Consider the following 24,946-nt stretch of genomic DNA (forward strand, 5'->3'; position numbering starts at 1 on the left):
CCCATCAGGGATAGGTACTCATTTACAGCTGAGTAGACTGAGGAAATTATGGTAAAGATCCTTTCCCAAGGAATCAACGCCGAGGAGAGCGGTCACCCATCCAACGACTGACCAGCCCCAATGTTGCTTAACTTGACTTAAGTCCATTGAGGACCTAACCCACTCCTCCACGGTGCAAACAGACCAGACGTGACGTTGATTGACAAAGTCAAGAAGAAAGTATCACTCATTGATGTCGCAATACCATGGGACACCAGAGTTGAAGAGAAAGAGAGGGAAAAATGGATAAGTATCAAGATCTGAAAATAGAAATAAGAAGGATATGGGATATGCCAGTGGAAATCGTACCCATAATCATAGGAGCACTAGGCACGATCCCAAGATCCCTGAAAAGGAATCTAGAAAAACTAGAGGCTGAAGTAGCTCCGGGCCGGGGGTCATGCAGAAGAGTGTGATCCTAGAAACGGCACACATAGTAAGAAAAGTGATGGACTCCTAAGGAGGCAGGATGCAACCCGGAACCCCACACTATAAATACCACCCAGTCGAATTGGAGGACTGTGATAGAGCAAAAAAAAAAAAAAAAAAAAAAAAAAAAAAAAAAAAAAAAAAAAAAAATAATAATAATAATAATAATAATAATATCAATCTTATTATTATTATTATTATATTATTATTATTATTATTTATTATTATTATTATTTTATTATTAATTATTATTATTATTATTATTAATTCCAAAGAAAGTGCATCCACAGGAAATGCATTTCCTTGCAAAGAGAGATTCCATTCAGTAAAGTGCTCATGAGTAAAACAAGTGAGAAAGAGAGGAATGGTAAAATATTGACGAGATTAGCGTGCAGAAAAATAATAAACAATCAGTTATGTACCTGATGCAGGAACTTTGAAGCTAAATTGATCAATAATGTTCCCAATCTTCTAAAAATGTGTTTTATTCCACCTTTGTTAACTGATAAAGTCATTGCTCTACAGTTCCTGCATCAGGTACATAACTGATTGTTTATAATTTTTTCTCTCTTTCTCACTCGTTTTACTCATGGGCATTCTACTGAATGGAATCTTTCTTTGCAAGGAAATGTATTGCCTGTGGATGCTACTTTATGGAATAATAATAATAATAATAATAATAATAATAATAATAATAATAATAATAATAATAATAATAATAATAATAATAATAATAATAAATGATAACATTGGCTGCTGAAAACCAGAAAATCAGCATCCTTTGGTGCCAGTCCCTGTGAGGGGATAAAGGTGGTTAATATAATAATAACAATAATAATAATAATAATAATAATAATAATAATAATAATAATAATAATAATAATAATAATAATAATAATAATAATAATAATAACCTGCTCCTTATACTATTGACGTCTTGCTCATCGAAGCTCATCCAAAGTCTCGCCAACCCGTCGTCATATTGCCCTGATTCATTGGCCAATTAACCTGCCTAATTATGGCGCAGCCTGCTCATCATTCCATCGGAATATCAAGCCACTCTCAGGAAGCGTCTCTAAATGAGGCATCGTGCAAAGGCGGCAAGTGGCAGTTATGTTTATGGTAAGGGAAGCCGTCGAAAATTCATAACAGAACTCGCACTAATTGACTCTGTTGCAACTGCGGCCATTAGGACTCGATTGACTTTTTGACGGAGCTTTCATTTATTCTTGTCATTTGGGTGTTTGGAATAGGAATCAGATATCAGAAATATTAATTTTGTCTCTAATGTAAAGGTTGATTTCACATTGACAGGCAATTCAGCGGACTTGTCATTAATAATAATAATAATAATATCAATCTTATTATTATTATTATTATTATTATTATTATTATTATTATTATTATTATTATTATTATTATTATTATTATTATTTCCAATAACCTTCTTTTCATCATCGTGTAGCTTATATATGAGTTTCCTAAGGTAATGATCTTAGGAAACTTGATATACCAACAACACGCTAAAGGATGAAAGTTATAAGATGCATTTAGAAGGCTATACAAATCAAATGCCGTAGAGACAGGTATTATTATTATTATTATTATTATTATTTATTTATTATTATTATAATTTATTATTATTATTATTATTATTATTATTATCCATAATGAGCTATACAAATCAAATACCGAAGAGACAGGCATTTTTATTATTATTATTATTTTTTTTTTTTTTTTTTTTTTTTTTTGCTCTATCACAGTTCCTCCAATTCGACTGGGTGGTATTTATAGTGTGGGGTTCCGGGTTGCATCCTGCCTCCTTAGGAGCATCACTTTTCTTACTATGTGTGCCGTTTCTAGGATCACACTCTCTGCATGAGGCGGAGCTACTTCAGCCTCTAGTTTTTCTAGATTCCTTTTCAGGGATCTTGGGATCGTGCCTAGTGCTCCTATGATTATGGGTACGATTTCCACTGGCATATCCCATTATCCTCTTATTCTATTTTCAGATCTTGATACTTATCCATTTTTCTTTTTTCCCTCTCTTTCTTTACAACTCTGGTGTCCCCATGGTATTGCGACGTCAATGAGTGATACTTTCTTCTTGACTTTGTCAATCAAACGTCACGTCTGGTCTGTTTGCACGTATCACCCTATCCGTTTTTGATACCATAGTCCAGAGGATCTTTGCCCTGATGTTTTCTATCACTCCCTTAGGTTGGCTCGTACCACTTATTACTGCAAGGTAGCTGATGTTTCTTGCACAGGCTCCAGTGGAGGGCTGTGCTTGCTTTTGCTTTATTATTATTATTATTATTATTATATTATTATTATTATTATTATTATTATTATTATTATCATCCATAATGAGCTCGCATTCTTAAGGAACGAGGTTTAATGCCACGAGCTTTTGGAGTAAGCTTTCACAGAATTTGACATGAAATCTCAAGAATTTAATAACAAGTAACTTTATACAAAATGCTTATGAAAAGAGACTTTCAAATCTATACGCATGGATAACAAAAAAATCAGCAAACCAATAAGTGAACAAATAGAAGCTAAATACAAAGTTAAGCTGAGAAAGATGTGGTTGTGTCAATTTCAAAAACGACACATGAACCAAAGGTAGTAGAAGGCTATGGACAGAGGCCAAGGTACAAGCTAAGCTCGTCGAACATTGGGTGTACGGTTACGAGTCCAAGCTACAATGCTTTTTGCTTTCCACTTCTAACCCGTTCGCTTTGGTCTCCTCCCACGTACTTACCTGTCCAACGTCTTCATCTCACTAGCAAGCGAATGTCCGGCACTTGCACAGAACTAGTACAAAAAGAGGCATGATTCAGTGGCAAAAACTCTCCACTGGAGCCTGCGGAAGGAACACCAGCTACCTTGCAGTAAAAAGCGGTACGAGCGCCAACCTGAAGGAGTGATAGAAAACGATCACGCAAAGATCTTCTGGGACTGTGGTATCAGCACAGATAGGGTGATAACGTGCAAATAGACCAGACGCGACGTTGATGACAAAATCAAGAAGAAAGTATCACTCATTGATGTCGCAATACCATGGGACACCAGAGTTGAAGAGAAAGAAAGGGAAAAAAATGAATAAGTATCAAGAACTGAAAATAGAAATAAGAAGGATATGGGATATGCCAATGGAAATTGTACCCATAATCATAGGAACACTAGGCACGATCCCAAGATCCCTGAAAAGGTATCTGGAAAAACTAGAGGCTGAAGTAGCTCCAGGACTCATGCAGAAGAGTGTGATCCTAGAAACGGCGCACATAGTGAGAAAAGTGATGGATTCCTAAGGAGGCAGGATGCAACCCGGGACCCCACACTATAAATACCACCCAGTCGAATTGGAGGTCTGTGATAGATATAAAAAAAATAGTAAAAATAATTTATGAAAACTTGGAATTTCGGTTCGTGGTCTTACCTCTAGTACCATAAAGATATAAACCTTTTGTCAATAGTAACAAATATGATAAAAGAATGTAGTCTGCTAAGATTGGGAACTCGACATTTATCCACTTTAACCTATTGTCTGAGAAAATTTGTCTACTTTCGTGTTGCTATATTCCAAATGACCCTTCTAATTCTAAACTGGAACTTGTCATGACTTAAGTAGTGCATAATTCTTTTATCATTAGCATTGATTTATTCATTTTCAATTCAGATGCTGAGAATAATCGAAGCCACATGGCCAGTCATAATTTACTCTATGTACGAGAGACGCATATGAGTGTAATTCATTTTTACTTAAAAACAGCCAGCACACGAGCATAAAACTAAGAGATCTCTAAACATTCAAAACATTTATCCAGTTGATTTAATTTCGGTTTACACGGACATTGAAGTAAACATTTGCTGTAAAAATCATCGGTTACTTGAAAACACTGATTGTCGTCATATTTTCTAATATCAGCAAAATAGATTTTAATTTCTGTTATTGACACCTAAGCTATTAAAATAAAAGTTCGCCAGTAAAGTTTGTTTGAAACGGGCCACAATGTTTATGAAGTCAGACAAAACACTTCCTATAATACAGGGATTTTTAAAGTAGATTTTTGTGTGTGTGTGTTTCTCTCTCATTTTACTTGGAATGGCATTTTGTCTATTTTTTGTTGATATACACAGAGACAGACGAACACAGATATTTATATTTTCAACATTAACTCGTTTCTCCGAACAGAAGCGGCTCCAACTGAGAAATAACACAGCAGTCAGTCCCAAATTCAAGCATTAAATATTGAAGCGTAGAAGAACCTCCTGTGCAGAAAACTTCCACAATGTTAGTAACATCAAACAACCACACAGATGTTCATCACCAGCACGTCCAACCTTCCTACATTCACTCCGCCATTGATTTTTCACATTGCAAACACTCACATTTCCTTGACTTTAATGCCCTTCTTTTACACCAGAGTTGCTGTCGTTCATTTTTCCCACATAAGCGAACCAACTCAAAACACTGATTCTTTCTTTCATTGGGCTGACCTTTCATCTTCTTCATGGATATCTGGACTTCTCACACATTCAGTTCTTTTTTTCCCATTCATTGCCAAAGTAATTTCTCTCATTTACATTCAACATTCACACTTAAATTCTATAAAAAGGAGGTTGGTTTGAGAACCCGTTCACATTTTCTCATTTTGTCTTTCTTCTCTACTTATTCGTTGGGTTTCCCTTCTCTCATCCTACTATCATCCGTTATTATTTCACTCTTGCTCACATGTAGTTTCAGAATTTTCCTACTGCCAAATCAAGCATTCATTAGTTCCTACAAATTAATAATATATTATATAATATATATATATCTATTTTATTATGTATATATATTAATTATTATAAATTCTATATATATTATATATATGTGTGTGTGTGTGTGTGTGTGTGTGTGTGTGTGTGTGTGTTTACATTTACGTATACATACATATAATGTATATATACAAATATTTATGTACATATAAACATACATACAGATATATGTACACATTTATGTATATATATGCACATATATGTATATGTAATATGTATCTATATACAGATGTGTGTGCGTCTGTGCTTACGCACACACTCGTCATGAAATAGATATTTTCTTCTTTGTAAATATTGCATAACCAATGTATGGAGAGCGGTTCTATTTATGGAGTTCGTACTCGAACACCACGTAAAAAAATTAATAATTGACTATCCAGTAACCTATGCTGCATAACTAACCACACGTTGCCATATGCATTTGTAGTGTATGTTGGGAAGAAGTACAACAAGGTACTTCAAACGAGAGAGAGAGAGAGAGAGAGAGAGAGAGAGAGAGAGAGATAACCCTCGAACAGACATCCCAGCATACCAGTCTGGAATAATTCATCAAGCTTCAACTATTAGCACCGATTGAAAATGTCGTTCATCTCACAAGAAATCCATTTCATTTCTGGATCTAAAAAGCAAAATGAATCTAGACCTCCAGAAGAGGCTCCTTATGATTTTAAAACTGACGAATTTATATAAGAAATTAAGCTTTTCACGCTCTACTTCTCGACGGGTTTGATTTATTTTTCAGTCTCCAACCACTCTGACAGTGCCATACGGTAATGGCCGTTGGAGAGTAGTTACGCTTCTGCTGCCCAGTTGATGTGCTGACTGGACACTAGAGGGTTGTTATGGACACTGGAGGGTTGTTTGGACACTGAAGGTTGTTATGGACACTGGAGGGTTGTTATGGACATGGAGGTTGCATTGGACACCAGGGGGCTTTGCTATTGGACACCTGGAGGGGGTTGTATGGGACAATGGGGGTTGTTATGGACAACTTGGGGAAGGGTTTATGGACACTGGAGGGTTGTATGGGACACCGGGGCTTGTTATTGGACAACTGGGGGGAGGGTTGTTTATGGACAATGGGGGGTTGTTATGGACACTGCGAGGGTTTTATGGAACACTGGGAATTGGTCGTTATGGACACTAAGAGGGTTGCATGGACACATGGAGGGTTGTTATGGCACTGGGGAGGCGGTTATGGACACGGAGGGTTGTTACGGACACCTAGAGGGTTGCTATGGACATAAGTTAGGGTTAGTATGGACACTGAGGGTTGCATGGACACTGGACATTGGACTGGAGGGTTGTTATGGACACTGGAGGGACCTGTTATGGACACTGGAGGGGTTTTTTTTTTTTTTATTGTGGATGGGACACTGGAGGGTTGGGGTGTTATGCTGGACAACTGGGAGGTTGTGGATGGACACTGGAGGGTTGTATGGACACTAGAGGGTTGCATGGACACTAGAGGGTTGCTTGGACACTGGAGGGTTGTTATGGACACTGGAGGGTTGCATGGACACTAGAGGGTTGCATGGACACCTTAGGGTTGCATGGACACTAGAGGGTTGCATGGACACTAGAGGGTTGTTATGGACACTGGAGGGTTGTATGGACACTAGAGGGTTGCATGGACACTGGAGGGTTGTTATGGACACTGGAGGGTTTGTTAGGACACTGGAGGGTTGTTTATGGAACTAGAGGGTTGCATGGAAACTAGAGGGTTGTTAATGGACACTGGGGGTTGGTTTGGACCTGGAGGGTTGTATGGACACTAGAGGGTTGTATGGACACTAGAGGGTTGTATGAACCAACTAAAGGGTTGCATGGACACTTAAAAGGGTTGTTATGGACACTGGAGGGTTAGGAACACTAGAGGGTTTGATGGGACACTGGAGGGTTGTTATGGAACCTGGAAGGGTTTATGGAACACTAGAGGGTTGTTATGGACACTGGAGGGTTGTATGGACACTAGAGGGTTGCATGGACACTGGAGGGTTGTTATGGACACTGGAGGGTTGTTATGGACACTAGAGGGTTGCATGGACACTGGAGGGGTTGTTAATGGAACTGGAAGGGTTGTAATGGACACTAGAGGGTTGCATGGCATGGAGGGTTGGTTATGGGACACTGGAGGGGTTATGGACCTGGAGGGTTGTTGGAGGCAACTAGAGGGTTGCATGGACATGGTGGTTGTATGGACAACTAGCCGGGTTGTTATGGACACTGGAGGGTTGTATGGACACTAGAGGGTTGCATGGACACTGGAGGGTTGTTATGGACACTGGAGGGTTGTATGGACACTAGAGGGTTGCATGGACACTGGAGGGTTGTATGGACACTAAGCACTCTTAGGGTTGTTATCAACTGTTGAGGAGTTAATTGTTAATGTTCAAACTGGTTGTTACTTTTTCCTTGAGGGAAAGGCACCTGGATTGTTTTGGACAAATAGTTGACACTAGCGGGAATCCTGGTTGGGTTATACACTGAGGGTTTGCTGGATGGAGGGAAATCTATTAGGCACGGTGGGGTTGAATGGACACTGGAGGGTTTGTGGTGAATTGGACCACTGGAGGGTTGTTAGGTAGGACTTGGGGTTCAAATAGGAGGGCACCTGGGGGGTTATTGGACACTGGAGGGTTGTGGTATTGTACACTAGAGGTTGAATGGACAATGGAGGGTTGTATGGACACCGGGGGGTTGTTATGGACACGGAGGTTATGGACACTGGGGTTGTTATGGACACTGGCAGGGTTGTATGGACACTGGGGAGTGTTGGTAGGTGACACTGGGGTTGTTATGGACACTGGGAGGTTGTTATGGACACTGGAGGGTGGTATGGACGGGGGGTTGTTTCCACGGGGGGGGGTTGTTAGGGACGGCTTGTTTATGGACACTGAGGGTTGTATGGACACGGAGGGTTGTTCTATTTTGGAAACCGGGGGGTTGGGGGGTTTATGGACACTGGGGGAGTTGTTAGGACTGTAGGGCTTGTATGGACACCATGGATGGGGGTGTATGGGAACCTGGGGGGTTTTAGGTGGGGACACAGGGGGTTGTTATGGGACCCTTGGGGGGTTGTTATGACACTGGAGGGTGTATGGACACCGGGGGGTTGTTATGGACACTGTAGGGTTGTATGGACACTGGAGGGTTTTGTATGGACACTGGAGGGGGTTGTGTTTTTGGAAGGGGGGGGGGGGGTTGTTAGGACACTGGAGGGTTGTATGGACACCGGGGGTTGTTATGGACACTGGAGGTGTTATGGACACGGGAGGTTGTTTATGGAAACACTAAAGGGTTGTTTTATGGACACCGGGGAGGTTGTATGGACAATGGAGGGTGGATGGACAAGGGGGTTGTTATGGACACTGTGTAGGGTTGTATGGAACATGGAGGGTTGTTTATAGGACACTGGAGGTTGTTTGGACACTGGAGGGAGGGTTGTATGGACACCGGGGGGTTGTTATGGACACTGGAGGGTTGTTATGGACACTGGAGGGTTGTATGGACACTGGGGGGCTGTTATGGACACTGGAGGGTTTTTGTTAGGACAATGGAGGGTTGTATGGACATGGGCACCGGGCCTGTTATGGACACTGGAGGGTTGTTATGGAACACTGGAGGGGTATGACACTGGAGGGTTTGTAGGACACCCCTGGAGGGGGGTTGTTATGGATACTGGAAGGTTGCATGGACACTGGGGAGCTGTTATGGACACTGGAGGGTTGTTATGGACACTGGAGGGTTGTTATGGACACTGGAGGGTTGTATGGACACTGGGGGTTTATTATGGACACTGGAGGGTTGTTATGGACACTGGGGAGCTGTTATGGACACTGGAGGGTTGTTATGGACACTGGAGGGTTGCATGGACACTGGGGAGCTGTTATGGACACTGGAGGGTTGTTATGGACACTGGAGGGTTGTATGGACACTGGAGGGTTGTTATGGACACTGGGGAGCTGTTATGGAACTGGTTACTTATTATTTGGATTTTTGGTTTTTTTTTTTGTTATGGACACCGGGAGGGGGTTGTTATGGACACTGGAGGGTTGTTATTGGGACACCTGGGATGGAGGGGCTGTTATGGACATTGGAGGGTTGTATGGACACGGGGGGTATAGGACAACTGCTGGGTTGGTATGGACACTGGGGAGCTGTTATGGACATTGGAGGGTTGTATGGACACTGGGGGGTTTTTATGGACACTGGAGGGTTGTATGGACACCAGGGGGTTGTTATGGACACTGTAGGGTTGTATGGACACTGGGGAGCTGTTATGGACACTGGAGGGTTGTATGGACACTGGGGAGCTGTTATGGACACTGGAGGGTTGTACAGACACTGAGGAGCTGTTATGGACACGTTATAGGGTTGTTTATGGGACACTGAGGGAGGCTGTTGATGGACACTGGAGGGTGTTATGGACACGGGGGGTTGTTGTTATGACACTGTTAGGTGTTATGGACACTGGAGGGTTGTTTATGGAACACTGGAGGTTTTTGTATGGACACTGGAGAGGGTGTAGGACACTGGAGGGTTGTTATGGACACTGGGGAGCTGTTATGGACACTGGAGGATTGTCCATGGACAGGGGGGGTTTTGGGGGGTTTGTTATGGACACTGGAGGGTTGTATGGACACTGGGGGGTTGTTATGGACACTGGAGGGTTGTATGGACACGGGGGGGGTGTTATGGACACTGGAGGGTTGTATGGACACTGAGGAGCTGTTATGGACACTGGAGGGTTGTATGGACACTGTGGAGCTGTTATGGACACTGGAGGGTTGTATGGACACTGGGGAGCTGTTATGGACACTGGAGGGTTGTATGGACACTGAGGAGCTGTTATGGACACTGGAGGGTTGTATGGACACTGGGGAGCTGTTATGGACATTGTAGGGTTGTATGGACACCGGGGGGTTGTTATGGACATTGTAGGGTTGTATGGACACCGGGGGGTTGTTATGGACACTGGAGGGTTGTATGGACACTGGGGAGCTGTTATGGACACTGGAGGGTTGTTATGGACACTGGGGGTTGTTTGGACACTGGAGGTTAGTAATGGGCACTGGAGGGTTGTTTGGACACTGGAGGTTAGTAATGGGCACTGGAGGGTAGTATGGACAATGGAGTTTTGTAGGGACACTGGACGGTAGTTATGTCTCTGTTGTCAAGTTGACTGATTGACTGGTTCGGTTGGTGGAAAGTTGAAAATCACAGCTATTTGATTTAAGGGTACAAATACAGCGAAAAAGAGCGTGGCATGGTGTGGAGAAATTGGTTTTAGAATCCACACAAGTTGTTCAGAACGCTACCAATACAGGAGAGATAAGTAGATTAGGAAGCCGAGGAAGGGAGAGAAGAGGAGGATGAGGATAAGGTGGAGGGTAATCACAACATGAGGAAGAACCTGTTCATTTGCCAAAGACCTTCAGAGAGTTGTTAAGCAATGAACAGCTATTTTATAAAAGCAGCTATGAGAGAGAGAGAGAGAGAGAGAGAGAGAGAGAGAGAGAGAGAGAGGAGGAGGAGAAGAAGAATATTATTGTACTAAAAGTCCAGGCGACAACCCCAAATTAGCTAGAAGTGATTCCTGTCTAAAAGAAGAAGAAGAAGAAGAAAAAGAAGAAAAAGAAAAACAAATAAAAAAAGGAGAAAGAAGCGGAGAAGAAAGTCACGCTTATTAGCTTCTATGTCCGATGGGGGAAGAAGAGCAGGACGGAACTAATAACCAAGAAGCCTTTCCGAGTATTAGCATCAGCGACGTGTGTGCTATGACAAAATGTATAAAAACATGGTAAAATACTCATAACTATAAATATGTTATGAAAGGATTCTACTCTGAGCTAGACAAGGGATATAGTGACTTACTTTAACAGAGTAAAATCGATATCAATGGAGTATTTGTGGTTTGATATTTAAAAGCAAAAAAAAAAAAAAAAAAAAAAATCACGTGTAAAATCAATGAGACTATCGTCTACTACACTAGCAAGATCAAGAAACGGATAATTATTATTATTATTATTGATGTGGAAGAAACAAAAAGGGCCATGAACAAACATCCACTGAGTACAATAGTCCACTGAAGGAGAACAGCCCTTATTAAAGCTGGCCATACACGTACGCGTCTGGCACCGGGTTTGTCCTGCTGGAATTAGCGCCCTGTCCAGTCCGCTTGGGTATTGCCCATACACTCAGGGGGCAGATTAATATGCAGTGGCCGCGTTCCTTTCAGTCCTGCAGTGTTCTGATATAGTAAGTGTTTTTAAATCATGGTACAAAGTGAAAGGAAGATAAGTGCAATAATGATAATTAATAGCACTTCTGGAAGACCAATATGAGCATGAAATATATGCAAGAAAAATCGTAAAGTGTGGGTGAAACCATGGATAAGAAAGAGAGGTTGTACCATATGACTTTATTGAGAGAATTAAAGGAAAATAACCCGGAAGATTATAGAAATTATTTAAGAATGACTGATGATGTCTTCGGAGATCTTTTATTCCTTATGTCTCCAAAAATAACAAAGAAAGATACAGTAATGAGGAAGTCTATACCTCCTGGGGAAAGGTCAATTGCAACATCAAGGTTCCTAGCAACGTTTCTTAGTCTGATGTAAAGAGCAATAAATAAAAATACCACAACTTGGCCACATATAATACATAGGGCAAAACTGCAGACTACTACCACGAGGGGCTTTATAAAACAATTTATTGTGTGCATTTCCGTGAACTGAGTTAACCACATTAATGTTTCGAAGGATCTCCTTGACTGGGGCGTTCCTAATCTTGAATAAACTCACTGATGGAATCGAGGTAAATACTTGACTGACTGAGATATCCTTTTACAGCTAGTGATCTTTTCCTTACTGCTCCGGCCTCCTACAAAGAAATAGTGTGATCGAGTCTGAGTACTCATACAGGTATTATACTACATATCGAAACTTTTGCACCCAGTCCTTCTCTACACACGCAGCAAGACGCGCCAGTCAGTTCAACCGGGACCCACTTCAAGCGGGTCCTGAGATCAACATGCTGAAAGGACGACGGGGCAGGCCAGTCTCGATAGGACTGGCACCAATAGCTCCCATACACGTAAAGATTGACCGTTTGGTGCCAGTTGCGTAACTGTATGGCCAGTTTTAGACCTCCTGAACAGAGCACTCCTGATCAGAGTAGTGCTCCTGAGTTCAGTCCTCCTAAGCAGAACAGTCCTCCTGAGGGGAGTAGTCCCTCTAGAGGCATCATGGGCATTAGTATTCTAGAGATCTGTAGAACATGTTTTCTCAATGAATATTTTTTCTCTGTATTTCACAAGAGACTTTCCTATTCTGTGAAAGTTTGGGCAGCAGGTCAATGACAAGTTAATATGGAAATAAGAAAAAAAGATAATTACAATGACAAAGGATGAGCAATGGATACAATAACTTTATTGCTGCTTAATTATGAATTACGTAAATTTACACAAAACAAAGACTTTCTTTCATTTTTATTTTGTCAAGGTAGGAATACTTTCATAGGAAACGGACGCACGAAACATAAAACTTGTGAATGACGAAATATACTTTCAAACCATCAGAAAGAGAGAGAAGATAGAATAGATAGAGCGAGGATAGAGAGAAGAGAGAAGGAAGGAGAGAGAGAGAAAGCATGAAACTCGGGGAAAAATTCCCCAATAAAAACAAGTTATACCAGCAACAAATACCGAGGCCTTTGTCATAAATATGTCTCATAAGCAGTAAACAATTTTTTACGATCGGACATGTTCTATAGAGGAGGATTCTCAGAAGGACCGTTTCTCCCTTGATAAAGTCACTTATGAGGTTTCGCAAATATATTGCCCGTCTAATGAAAGCCTACACATACCGTGAACACTATCGATAAATGCATGTACACACACGCACGCACACACGCACACACACACACACACATATATATATATATAGATAGATAGATAGATAGATAGATGTACACACTTTTAATCTTCTGTTTCAAGAAGATGCTAGAATATGCGATTTGCTCCACAGGGAAATTGAAGAAAGTTGTTCAAGTTCCTCTACCGTTTCGGCCTCGACCGGCCCTTTTTCAAAAGCCCTTGAAAAGGGCCGGTGGAGGCCGAAAGAGGAACTTGAACAATTTTCTTCAATTTCCCTGTGTAGCAAATCGCACATGTATATATATATATATAGTATGTATATATATATATATATATATATATATATATATATATATATATATACTTTTAAATGTCAGTTAGTTTCTGTACATATGGATACTGGTACATGGATTTTTCGATCTTCAAAATTTCTGCTAATAAGCCAAGCAAGAAGGAGAATAAGATCTTATGGTGCATATATATATATCTATATATATATATATATATAATATATATATATATATATATATATATATTATATATGTAATAAAATATATCTACATACATTCATATATAATACATATATATATATACATACATATATATATATATATATATATATATATATATATATATACTATATATAAATATATGTGTGTGTGTGTGTGTGTGTGTGTGTGTGTGTGTGTACTAGCAAGTGAAGTAAAATTATAGCGGAATGTTAGTATTATTTCTAAAGCTTATTCTTAGAGGTTTTTTTATCTTTTGAGATGTTACAAGAATTCCGGTATGTCAGTATTCTGATTTCTTTGGCTTCGAGATTATATATATATATATATATATATATATATATATATATATATATATCTTAATTTCGAAGCCAAAGAAATCAGGATAATAGCATACCGGAATTCTCGGTAATATCTTACACCCCGAACAAACCCGCTAAGAACAAGCTTTAGAAATGATACAAATATTCCGCTATAATTTTACTTCTCTCGCTAGTCCAATTTCCACTTAGGGCTTTATGGCATCACTTCCAGAGCCGGGTATTACATAACAAGTTCATTCCTACATGCTGTGTTTTCGGAGAAATGCTAATATTAAGAGCACATATACCTACATACATACACTCAATCTCACACAGACAGAAGTCCCACAACACGCGCACACACACGCAGACACACACGTATATGTATATATATATATATATATATATATGTATGTATATATATATATATGTATGTATATATATATATATATATATATATATATATACATACATATATATATATATATATATATATATTATATATATAATATACATATATATATATATATATATATATATATATATATATATATATATATATATATATATAATATTATCATCAATTTCACCGGAATTGTATACACTATATGAATAAATATATAAAGTACATCAATAAAAATATTTGCTTTAATTCATTACGCCGGTAATTGTTTTCATTTATTTCATTTTACCTAGCTTCAGAATACATTTATTGACATTCAAGTTGCATTGGACTTCAAAAACGAATGCATATAATTTAATGATTGAATTCTGCCCGGTATAATAATAAAATAATAATAACTAATAATAATAATATATAATAATAATAATAATAATAATAATAATAATAATAATAATAATAATAATTAATCCCACATCCATACAGCACAGGCATGATCTTGAGCAAGCTTCCATATGTAAAAAGAAGGAAGATAAAATACACAGTCATGAAATAGACAAAAGTAATACGTAAATAACATTTCAAAAATACATACTTCCTATTGAGAAGCAAATAAGAAATGGCAAAAGTTCAGTTCTTCTTTGGTTAAAAGTGATTTGTGTTGGAATTCCTTTGCAAGTTTAATCAGATGTTTCCCGTCCTCTCGCTAAGATCAAAGAAGGTCGCTGAACGTTTGCCGATGACACAGGAGCAAAATCTGACCTGTTTTGGGGCTGGAAGATTAAATTTCTAAAAGTTCGTCTCTGTAGGCGAAATGACATTCAGAAAAGTTTTCTAGCAGTAATAGTGGCATTCTCTCTCTCTCTCTCTTTCTCTCTCTCTCTCTCTCTATCATTGAGAAAACTTTTCTTGCAGCAGTACTGGCATTCTCTCTCTCTCTCTCTCTCTCTCTCTCTCTCATTGAGAAAATTTTCTTTTCTGCAGCACAGGTACTGGCATTCTCTCTCTCTCTCTCTCTCTCTCTCTCTCTCTCTCGTTGAGAAAACATTTATTGCAGCAGTACTTGCATTCTCTCTCTCTCTCTCATTGAGAAAACTTTTCTTGCAGCAGTACTTGCATTCTCTCTCTCTCTCTCTCTCTCTCTCTCTCTCTCTCTCTCTCTCTCTCTCTCTACTTTTCTCCTCGTCTATCTCCTCTTCTCCTCTCTCTCTCTCTATCATTGAGAAAACTTTTCTTGCAGCAGTACTGGCATTCTCTCTCTCTCTCTCTCCCCCCCCCTCTCTCTCTCTCTCTCTGTCTTTCGTTGAGAAAACATTTATTGCAGCAGTACTTGCGTTCTCTCTCTCTCTCTCTCTCTCTCTCTCTCTCTCTCTCTCTCCAACCATTGAGAAAACTTTTCTTGCAGCAGTACTTGCATTCTCTCTCTCTCTCTCTCTCCCCCCCCCCCCCTACCCCCCCCCTCTCGCTCTCTCTCTCTCTCTCTCTCTCTCTCTCTCTCTCTCTCTCTCTCTCTTCAACCATTGAGAAAATTTTCTTGCAGCAATAATGGCAATCTCTCTTTCTCTCTCTCTCTCAAACCATTGAGAAACCTTTTCTTACAGCAATAATGCCATTCTCTCTCTCTCTCTCTCTCTCTCTCTCTCTCTCTCTCAAACCATATATATAACTAAAGTAGGCAGTAACCTATTTACGTTAAACGAAAACCAGATAAGAAATAATGGATGGAAACTAGAGCTGAAGAGAGACAACACATCCCATTGTGGGAACTTCTTCACATACAAAATATTTGACACATGGAATAAACTGCCACCAGAAGCTATGAACAGCGACAGTGTGGAAGAGTTTAAAAGAAAGCTGGACAAAATCGTTAGGACACTGTGAATGAACAAGTTAAACCTGCTCCTAGAGATAAGTGAGCACACGATGTCTCCTCGAATGGACTAACAAGTCTTTGTGACGTCCTAATCCTTGTAACTCCTTGTAATTCTCTTTTTCCTTGGTTGTGGTGAGTGGGCGAGGTTCTTTAAGATTTACATTTCTTCATCTACTAAAGTTGAAAGAACCAATAATCTAGTCTCGAATGTTAATCTCTTATTCTTATTCAGGTTAACCTCAAATTACCAAAGATGTTCAGTAGAAGCCTTGTCATTATATGCTTATACTACCCTTCCAATCTTGCTGAATGTTCCACAAATCCTAGATATCATTCCCTAGAAGCTGTGTTTCCATTTTCCAACGCTACTTTCCACAACTTTCTCCGAATTGCATTGAACATTTGGTTATCGGAACGTGTATGTCTGCATGATAAGGCTTTGCACAGGGCTGGAAATACCTCAGAATCAAGTTGCTTCTCTCAGAGTTTTTTTTTCTCAGAATTGACAATCTGGCACTCTTGTTTTTGTAAAACGTAATGGAACGCTCGTCATCAATAAGGACGAAAAATGAACTGAAAACATGAAAATTATAATAATGAAATAAAGATTAAGGTAATAAACACAAGAGACAAGTGCACCTATGAAAAATGGAATATACAAATGAATAAACAACAGTCGACAATGAAGTAAGTCGGCGGAATAAACCCAAGAATACAATTCTTATTTAGGGAAAGACAAAAGATGAAAACTTGCAAAGCTCTCGGTGACTCCAACACCCTAATATTTTGCAACATTTACATTTGTCTGGTGCAGACTCTCCAGTATTCCAGACTTTAGAGCCATTTGCCTGAAATATCTCCTCTGCTGCCCTGAAAGAATTTTCTGCTCTTTCTCACCTGCCTCTCGCAACCCTTATCGGTCTATCTTGTATCATCCCTCCTTTCCTTGTCAATGAAATATTTTTCTCGCTTCCTCGAGTTTCTCACACCCTTTATCGGTTAACCCTTCGTCTCTCTCTCTCTCTCTCTCTCTCTCTCTCTCTCTCTCTCTCTCTCTGTTCGATCTTTTGTCCTGATTTCTTGTTAGGGATGTCACTTGATTCAGTCTTCATATTTTAGAGTGCGCTTCGCCTCTTCTCTCTCTCTCTCTCTCTCTCTCTCTCTCTCTCTCTTTCTCAAGGGCGTCATTTGGGTGGATGGCTGTGGGGGCACTTGCCTCCCTTAAACACTGATAGCCAATACCCAGAGTTGGTTTGACCCCAAGCCTTTGAAATAATAATAATAATAATAATAATAATAATAATAATAATAATAATAATAATAATAATAATAATAATAATAATAATAAACTGTAAAATTCACTCTAATGATCCAAAATGAGCACAAATTTCGCAAAAAATGATCAGGAGTGATTACAGTGCGCACCTACCCCCAGCTGATAGGGCTCGCCACCCCACCCATACCATAAGTTCTAAACTTTTCACCCCACCCACAAGATAAATCTGAAATGACGCCACACTGCTCTCTCTCCCTCTCTTTGGGTCCGGGTTCATATTTCATTATTTTTCTCCATTGTTTTTCCACTATGCTTCCCCCCCCCCCCCCCCCCCCCCCCCGCCCGCCCCTCCCTACACCTTCACACCAACTGCGGCCTACTATACTCGACTAACAACTAGTTACATGGTTAACTCTGCTTAGGTCATCAGAGAGCCCTGTTGAATTTTAGAAAACGCGCCCATGTAGTATCTCCATGGTTTGATAATCGAACGTTGGTCCCTCAGTTTGTGTGTGTGTGTGTGTGAGAGAGAGAGAGAGAGAGGAGAGAGAGAAAGAGAAACCGTCAAAGTTCCTTCATTTAAAACGTTGCTTTCCTATCACTCCAAAAATCTAATCTGTTGTTAGCGGAAAAATAACCCACATTAGTACAGTAATCCTGCCATCGAACGAAAACTAACAAGACCCAGACAAACGAACAAACAGATAAAAACAAAGTCCAACAAACCGGGTCAAAACCATAACCTCGTTTTCAAAGGCAATGAACGTCACCAGATGCCAGAAGTTACTAGACACTGTAGTGAAAAGAATTCAGAGAAATTTCATATGCTGTGAAACGACAGACGTGTGAAATATGTACTACACCCGGTCAAATATACAAACATGCGGTAACGTGTGAATGAAATATTTTGTTCCCCACTGCACTGCTGAAATTAAATCCTTTATTGGAGCAGAAGCTTGACACGTGTATGAAATGAAGGCATAAATTTGGGATCCAGCTGCGGTCAGACTTTTAGAGCTTTCTGCATTTTTTCAGATATTTCCACATGATTGCATGATATCAGGAGTGCTGACAGCAACACTGGCAAAAACAGCAGCTACAGCAGTAGCAGCAGCAACAACAACAACAACAATAATGATAACGATAATAATACTATACTTTATTAAAAGCAATGGCAACTCAATAATAATAATAATAATAATAATAATAATAATAATAATAATAATAATAATAATAATAATAATAATAATAGAAATGTTTTTCGATTACTGACAATTTCTTTAAGGTTACCCGTGTTACTAGTATTAGTAACACAGACGAGCACACACAAATATAAATATATAATGTGTGTGTGTGTCATAGCGAGAACGCCGAGACAGATATTGCTGGCGAACCAAATTTAGTTTTTCTTCTAAGGTGGCAAACCGGCCTCTTCGTATGGGTCAGGTAAATGATTCCGGAAACACAACGGAGGAAAAAGAAGTTCATATTCTGGAAATGACCGACACAAAGAACTAACCAAACCTCACTACTCCAATCTCAGTCCAGACGAGAGAGAGAGAGAGAGAGAGAGAGAGAGAGAGAGAGGATGTGAGAGAAGGGATGGGTGGGGGGAGGGGGTTTATGGTTTCAGTTTATTGCTGACTGTAATGTCCCTACAGATATGTATCTGTAACTTCGCGGAAACTTAAGGGCATCTACTCGTGTGCAGATGAACTTTTTAATATATCTCACATCCTTTCGATGCCTTTCTACTTGTTGCACCATACGTTTTGAATTTTCATATGAAAAGGCATTGGATGTGAGCAAAAGATTTGTAAAGATAATGTGACAAAAATGAGTGCTAAGCCAAAAATGAAAAATGGGGTGATTTATTATCATTATCATTACATTAACTTTCACACATTCATTCCGGAAATGCTACAACGACAAGTTTTAGGAAGCTTGCAAAGAGGATACTCGTAAACCGAATACTTGCGAGAAAAAAAAAAAAAAAAAAAAAAAAAAGAGAGATGAAATTCCAGCGAGGTAACTTGCTCTCGACTGTGTATAAATAAAACGAGTCGCTAAAAGCTTTGAAGGGAACATGAGAGAATGAAAGGTCTGTTATACGACGAAGTGTTGATCTTTTTCTGCTTTATTTTGCGTTTTGTGATCTTAACGAAAGCATGTCCTCATGTAAGACGAATAAAATTTCATCTAACATGTTTTTTTTTTTCGATATAAGAATAAAGCTGTAACAAAATATTAGGAGTCTAATGGAAGGATGGATAGAATGAGAAATGATACTAGACAGAAGAAGGGAGTCACAGAATAGGCGAAGCAAAGGATGTAAGAGGACACATGCAAAGGAGAGATAGGAAAAGGGTTCGGATTGTTCATGGAAACCAATGCGATAGTACACAAAGAACTGCTGAGCCAACTCTGTCCTTCATGGAAACAATGTGTGGATGTTGAGCGCGAATGAAATGAAAAAGATTGAAGCCGCTGAGATGAACGACTTGCATGGTATGGCTGGCATAAGATGAAATGAAAAGGCGAGAAATGTTGAGGTAGATAGAGATAGGAATGATAAAAAGAGGAAGACCTAGAAAGGATTGTATAGACGGGATGCAAGAGGGATGGGAATGGAAAACGTCCCGTAGCAACGAGAATGCTTGCAAGATGTTGCAAATGACACAGGATGTATGAGGGGTTTCATGTGTTGGGGGAGGGAGGGGGCTAGAGTTCGGCCCGAGTTCAGTAACGAAGGTGGCAGTGGCCAATGCGATGCTTTTTTCTTTCGCGCCATACTATTATTTATATATATATATATATATATATATTATATATATATATATATATATACATATGTATATATAAATATATATATATATATATATATATATATATATATATATATATATATATATATATGCTTAAAACACATAGATGCACAAGGAGAAGTTCAGTACCAAGCGCTTTCTCATGCTTATTCAGGCATCGTCGAGACACGAATGAGACAGTTGGAAAGAATGTTACGAGGGAAACGAAAAGATCAAGAACACCAGATGATTAATTGTCAAAATGGTAAAAAACAAGAGATAATTCAGGATAATTCGGGATCACGCGATCACAAACTAAAATCAATCTCTCATTACGAATAATGAATTCGATATTTGGCCAGTTCTCACAGAATATTAGTGTTGTTTAATTCGTTGTGAAAGTCATTTTCCAGTTTTTCCGTAAAATATTTCATCACCCTTTTTACAAGGAATTTCATATGTGCATCCCGATGTCATTATCAGAGAGAGAGAGAGAGAGAGAGAGAGAGAGAGAGAGAGAGAGAGAGAGAGAGAGAGAGAGAGAGAGAGAGAGAGAGTTGGCTAAAAAAAAAATCCAATACAAGCAATTATGAAGTATGACTGGAATTTCAGTCTATTCGCTCTAAACTTCTTTGCTTTGAATTCCAGTCATGCTTCATATTTGATTGTATTGAATCTCTTTTTTTTTTTATTTTATCTAACCCTCTTTTTATTATATTCTTTTTATTTCTCATTTATTTATTCATTTTTAGCTTGTACAGATAATGACATGGGGTTGCCAGACAGAGGATCATTGTATTCATGCGTCCAAATGGACTTTCATATTCACAAATATTAAGCCACGTTCTATATACAAATAACAATACCTCGGGAACAACTTACACCCAAGGAGAATTATAAATGATAAGTACAACGCCCCCAACAGGCCAAGTGGTCAATGTCACTCTCTACCGTTGTTTCTGGGCCAGGCAGCGGTTCGAAACCTGCAGGGGACGAAGCACTTATCAATTATAATTCCTCCTTGGTTGTTAGTTATTCGGAAGGCACATTGAACTGGATATGAAACGATATTTGTGACCGAATATTGTGAATATAAAAAGTCACTCATGCATAAGCGACAAAAAATTGCGCTTTTGTATATGTCTGTAGATATTTAGATCAGTCGACAGATAGATGTGCAGTTTTCACGTTTATTCATTAGCTTCAACCCACGTGTTTATTTTCCCTTTTGTGCTTGTTTACAAAGGGGAAATTTGGATCACACTCGACATTTCCGCTGCATTTTCAGCCACAGAGTTTATTTCAATTTTGGAAGATTTAAAAATGGGGAACGAAAATGCCTGAAACAAGGGACGTTTTGCATCTGATAACTAATTTTACGTAGATGAATGAGGGTTCGTTACTCGTGCAATCACGGTTGCGAGAGATACTCCAAAGCATTAATTACAGCATGTATAATAAATCGGTTATACACCATGAAAATTATTTGTATAAATAACAGGATAAATAAATTAATGATGACTAGACAAGCAATTCAATTTTATGCGCAACGGAACGGAAAAATGTGAATTAGTTTTCGTTGATGCTGATGGTCGTGATGAAAGAGGATGTGATGCTTCTCATTCAAAGCATCATGCCGCCACTTTGCCATCATTCTCTCCTCATTTGTTGGCAACTGTGAACATTAATTTTTTTTTCCGATTTTGTAATATCGTTATTTTTTAATGCTTTACTTCTTTAATCCTGTTTTTCTCATTTCGTCACGTAGCAGCCTTTGGTTCTCCATTAACTTTTTCATGTTATGATTGTGTGAAAGGTTTTTATTATAAAGGTAACATCAATCTAATTAGATTCCCCAATCAAGGTGTATGCATAACGACGCAGACATACTGAAATAACACTATTATAAGAGATTAGTATGTGATTGTTGTGAGGTATATATCAAATATCTTAATTTAGGACTGGGAAATTAAAACTCACGTCTTAAAAAAAGAAAGAAAAAAAAAAACATGAAAACACCGAAGTAACTTGCTACCAACTCCAATCTATAAGAAAGAAAAAAGGAAAATTCGTTCCCTCACCATGAATTTTCCAAGAGTATTCTCGAAACAGTTGATGAAAACTAGTGACTTCAAACATTCCCCAGAGGTCTGGTCTGTCTGAATGTTCGTTTTGATGACGTCATTCCTGTATATCCCGATCCTACACGTGTGCCAGAGTCAGGTCTCACCAGTGTTGTGGCCGCAGGGTTAGTAAAGTATGCTCAGCGCCAGTGCGCTCTGAGCCGTCGTCCGAAGCAGTGTTCTCACCGCCGTCTCTTGCTCGTTGTGTGGAGTTCGTATTCCATGACTTTACAGACGTAGTAAACTGAGTGACTCTCATACACTTTGCGTACAAATATCTCTTTGATAACTGTAATCATCAGGAAAATCGTCCAACTCGTGAGAATAATATGATTAAATTATGTAGGTTTAATTGACTAATAAGAAATCTGTAGTCGAAACTGGTAATTTTGAAGACTGGAAATAAAATAAAATGCAGAATTAAGGAGAAGGCAGATGAAATTTAGCCGAGTCCGAAGCATTATTTAGTGCCACAATAAATCAATCAACAAAGATCGGTGAAACGACTTCCTAGTAAGGCTTCTTCCTTTTCCATTACGTTGAGGACAGTCTCTCCGACGAGTGGAAGTATTTCAAAATCTCTGTATATAAAATGCAAATATGATTTAGGAACTTTTTAAGATGCCTGTATAAGCTTTTGTTATATATTCAAGAGTTCTGAATGGAGAAGAATAAAGTTTTGAACAGTGTCGTGTTAGGAGAGGCAGCTCTAATCTGAGAGGGATATCGTTCAGAGCGTTTTAAAATAGCTTGTCTCTCTTATACTTCAAAAATTGCTCAACGCAAAAATATAAATTCATCGCTAATGTTATGAATTGTACAGACAACTCTGTTGTGATCGTTCCGACATCAACCAACCGAAGAGAATATGGAAGCGAATCAGCGTTGAATTATTGAAATTTTAATATTACTGAGTTATAGAAAATATTCGTTGTTAAATTGTGACGACTGATGTGAAAATGGATGAGAGACAGAGAAAATAAAGCTTCGTAGGATTTTATTTGAGTAAATACGGATTTAAGACGTTAAAATTACAACTTTATCAGAGAGAGTGAAGAAAAAGCTAAGTATGGTTTTCTCCTGATAACATTATCATGATTTATAAAAATGGAAATGTATGGAAATCATAAAAAGTAAAGCTAACCGAGCTAACCCGTTTGGGAAAGGTATAAACCCCAGTGGAAAATTTAGATACTGATTGAAATTTTCATAGAACACGCAAACAACTAAAATGACGAAAAACGAAAATATTCCTTGAATAAAAAAACGAAGTTTAATGTGATAAACGAAAATATTTGAAAACTAAAAGCCTAATCTAGTTAAAACAAACCACAGGAATGATCACTTTAAATAAAGTACAAAAGCTAAAGTATAGCTATCAATGAAAGCAACAGAAAAAGATAAGAATTAAGAACCAGAGCAGTCAAATAAAAAAGATAACTAAGCATTAAAACAGTCTTGAAAGTCAGTAAACGGATTCCGATCGTACCCCGATGCAACTGGTGTGAGAGGTCCACGTCTTTGGCAGCCAATTGCCTCTCGAAACCTTGGTCCACTCTCTTACCTCCCAAATACAACCCAGGTGGTCATTCTCCACCCAACCCCCTCACCCCCTAAACACACCTATCTCCACTTCACAATGGCTATTCTGAATTCGTGTTGCTGCTGTCGGTCGGTCAGGAGGGGGAGCTACGCCTGTGCTATCTATTCTTTGGTAAGTTTATCTCTTCTATATTTTCTTTTTGGATTTACTGTAGATTTAGTAATTAAAAAAAATATTAATTCCCCAGTATTCAGCGTGAACCGAAAAGCTGTTTGAAATTTTTTAAGATAAGTTTTCACACTCAGATTTCAAGCAGATCATACGCACACTAACACACGCCACACGCATATAATATATATATATATATATATATATATATATATATATATATATATATATATATATATATATATATATATTCACAAATATAGCACCACAAATTTCTTTTGCTATCCAATTCAGTATACCTCGGGAATAACTTACATCCAAGGGTATAGTGCATTGGATATTAAATAATAATTTATGGCGCAATATGTAATAAGAAAATGTATATACATATATATACATATATCTATATATATATATATATATATATATATATATATATATATATTATATATTATATATATATAATTATAATATATATATATATAGATATATATATGTTCAAGTATATAAAAAGTCCATTGGAACACTCGGTTTTAAAACTAAGGACTATGTTTCGGTGAAATTGCTTCCGCCCTTATCAGTACTTGGAAAGGTGGAAGTAAGTCCAAGGAAATATAGTTCTTAGCTTTAAAACAGTGTTTTAATGGGCTGTTTATACTTGAGACGTATCCTGTTTCAACAGAAGGATTTATTTACACATATGTATGTATGTATATACACACACACATATAAATCTGTTGGTCACTTATGCTAGATATGTATGTTTTTGTAA

General features: G+C 38.5%; 2 protein-coding genes across 2 annotated transcripts in view; one reads left to right on the forward strand and one right to left on the reverse strand.

The window, feature by feature from the left end:
• Nucleotides 1-7,811: 7,811 nt before the first annotated feature.
• Nucleotides 7,812-22,722, reverse strand: LOC135222386 (uncharacterized). Its single transcript, XM_064260473.1, has 4 exons — nt 22,571-22,722; nt 9,850-10,388; nt 9,364-9,650; nt 7,812-8,321 (listed from the first exon to the last, which is right to left on the reverse strand). The coding sequence occupies exons 1-4, from the start codon at nt 22,720-22,722 to the stop codon at nt 7,812-7,814; spliced, it is 1,488 nt and encodes a 495-aa protein (XP_064116543.1).
• Nucleotides 22,609-24,946, forward strand: part of LOC135222196 (uncharacterized) — a 208,696-nt gene continuing 206,358 nt past the window's right edge. The window contains exon 1 of the mRNA XM_064260347.1: nt 22,609-24,177. Within this exon, the coding sequence (XP_064116417.1) occupies nt 24,103-24,177 (75 nt within the window). The 5' untranslated portion in view covers nt 22,609-24,102. The remainder of the gene's footprint in view (nt 24,178-24,946) is intronic.

The sequence above is a fragment of the Macrobrachium nipponense genome, chromosome 3 (genome assembly GCF_015104395.2).
Source record: "Macrobrachium nipponense isolate FS-2020 chromosome 3, ASM1510439v2, whole genome shotgun sequence".
In the NCBI taxonomy this organism is placed as follows: Eukaryota; Metazoa; Arthropoda; class Malacostraca; order Decapoda; family Palaemonidae; genus Macrobrachium; species Macrobrachium nipponense.

Coding starts and splice junctions, on each gene's coding strand:
- LOC135222386 (XM_064260473.1), bottom strand. CDS start 22,722: ATGAGAGTCACTCAGTTTACTACGTCTGTAAAGTCATGGAATACGAAC. Junction 9,651..9,849: donor GTCCATAACAGCTCCCCAGT/GTCCATAACAAC, acceptor TGTCCATAACAG/CTCCTCAGTGTCTGTACAAC. Junction 8,322..9,363: donor ACAGCCCCTCCATCCCAGGT/GTCCCAATAACA, acceptor AAAACCCCCCAG/GTTCCCATACACCCCCATCC.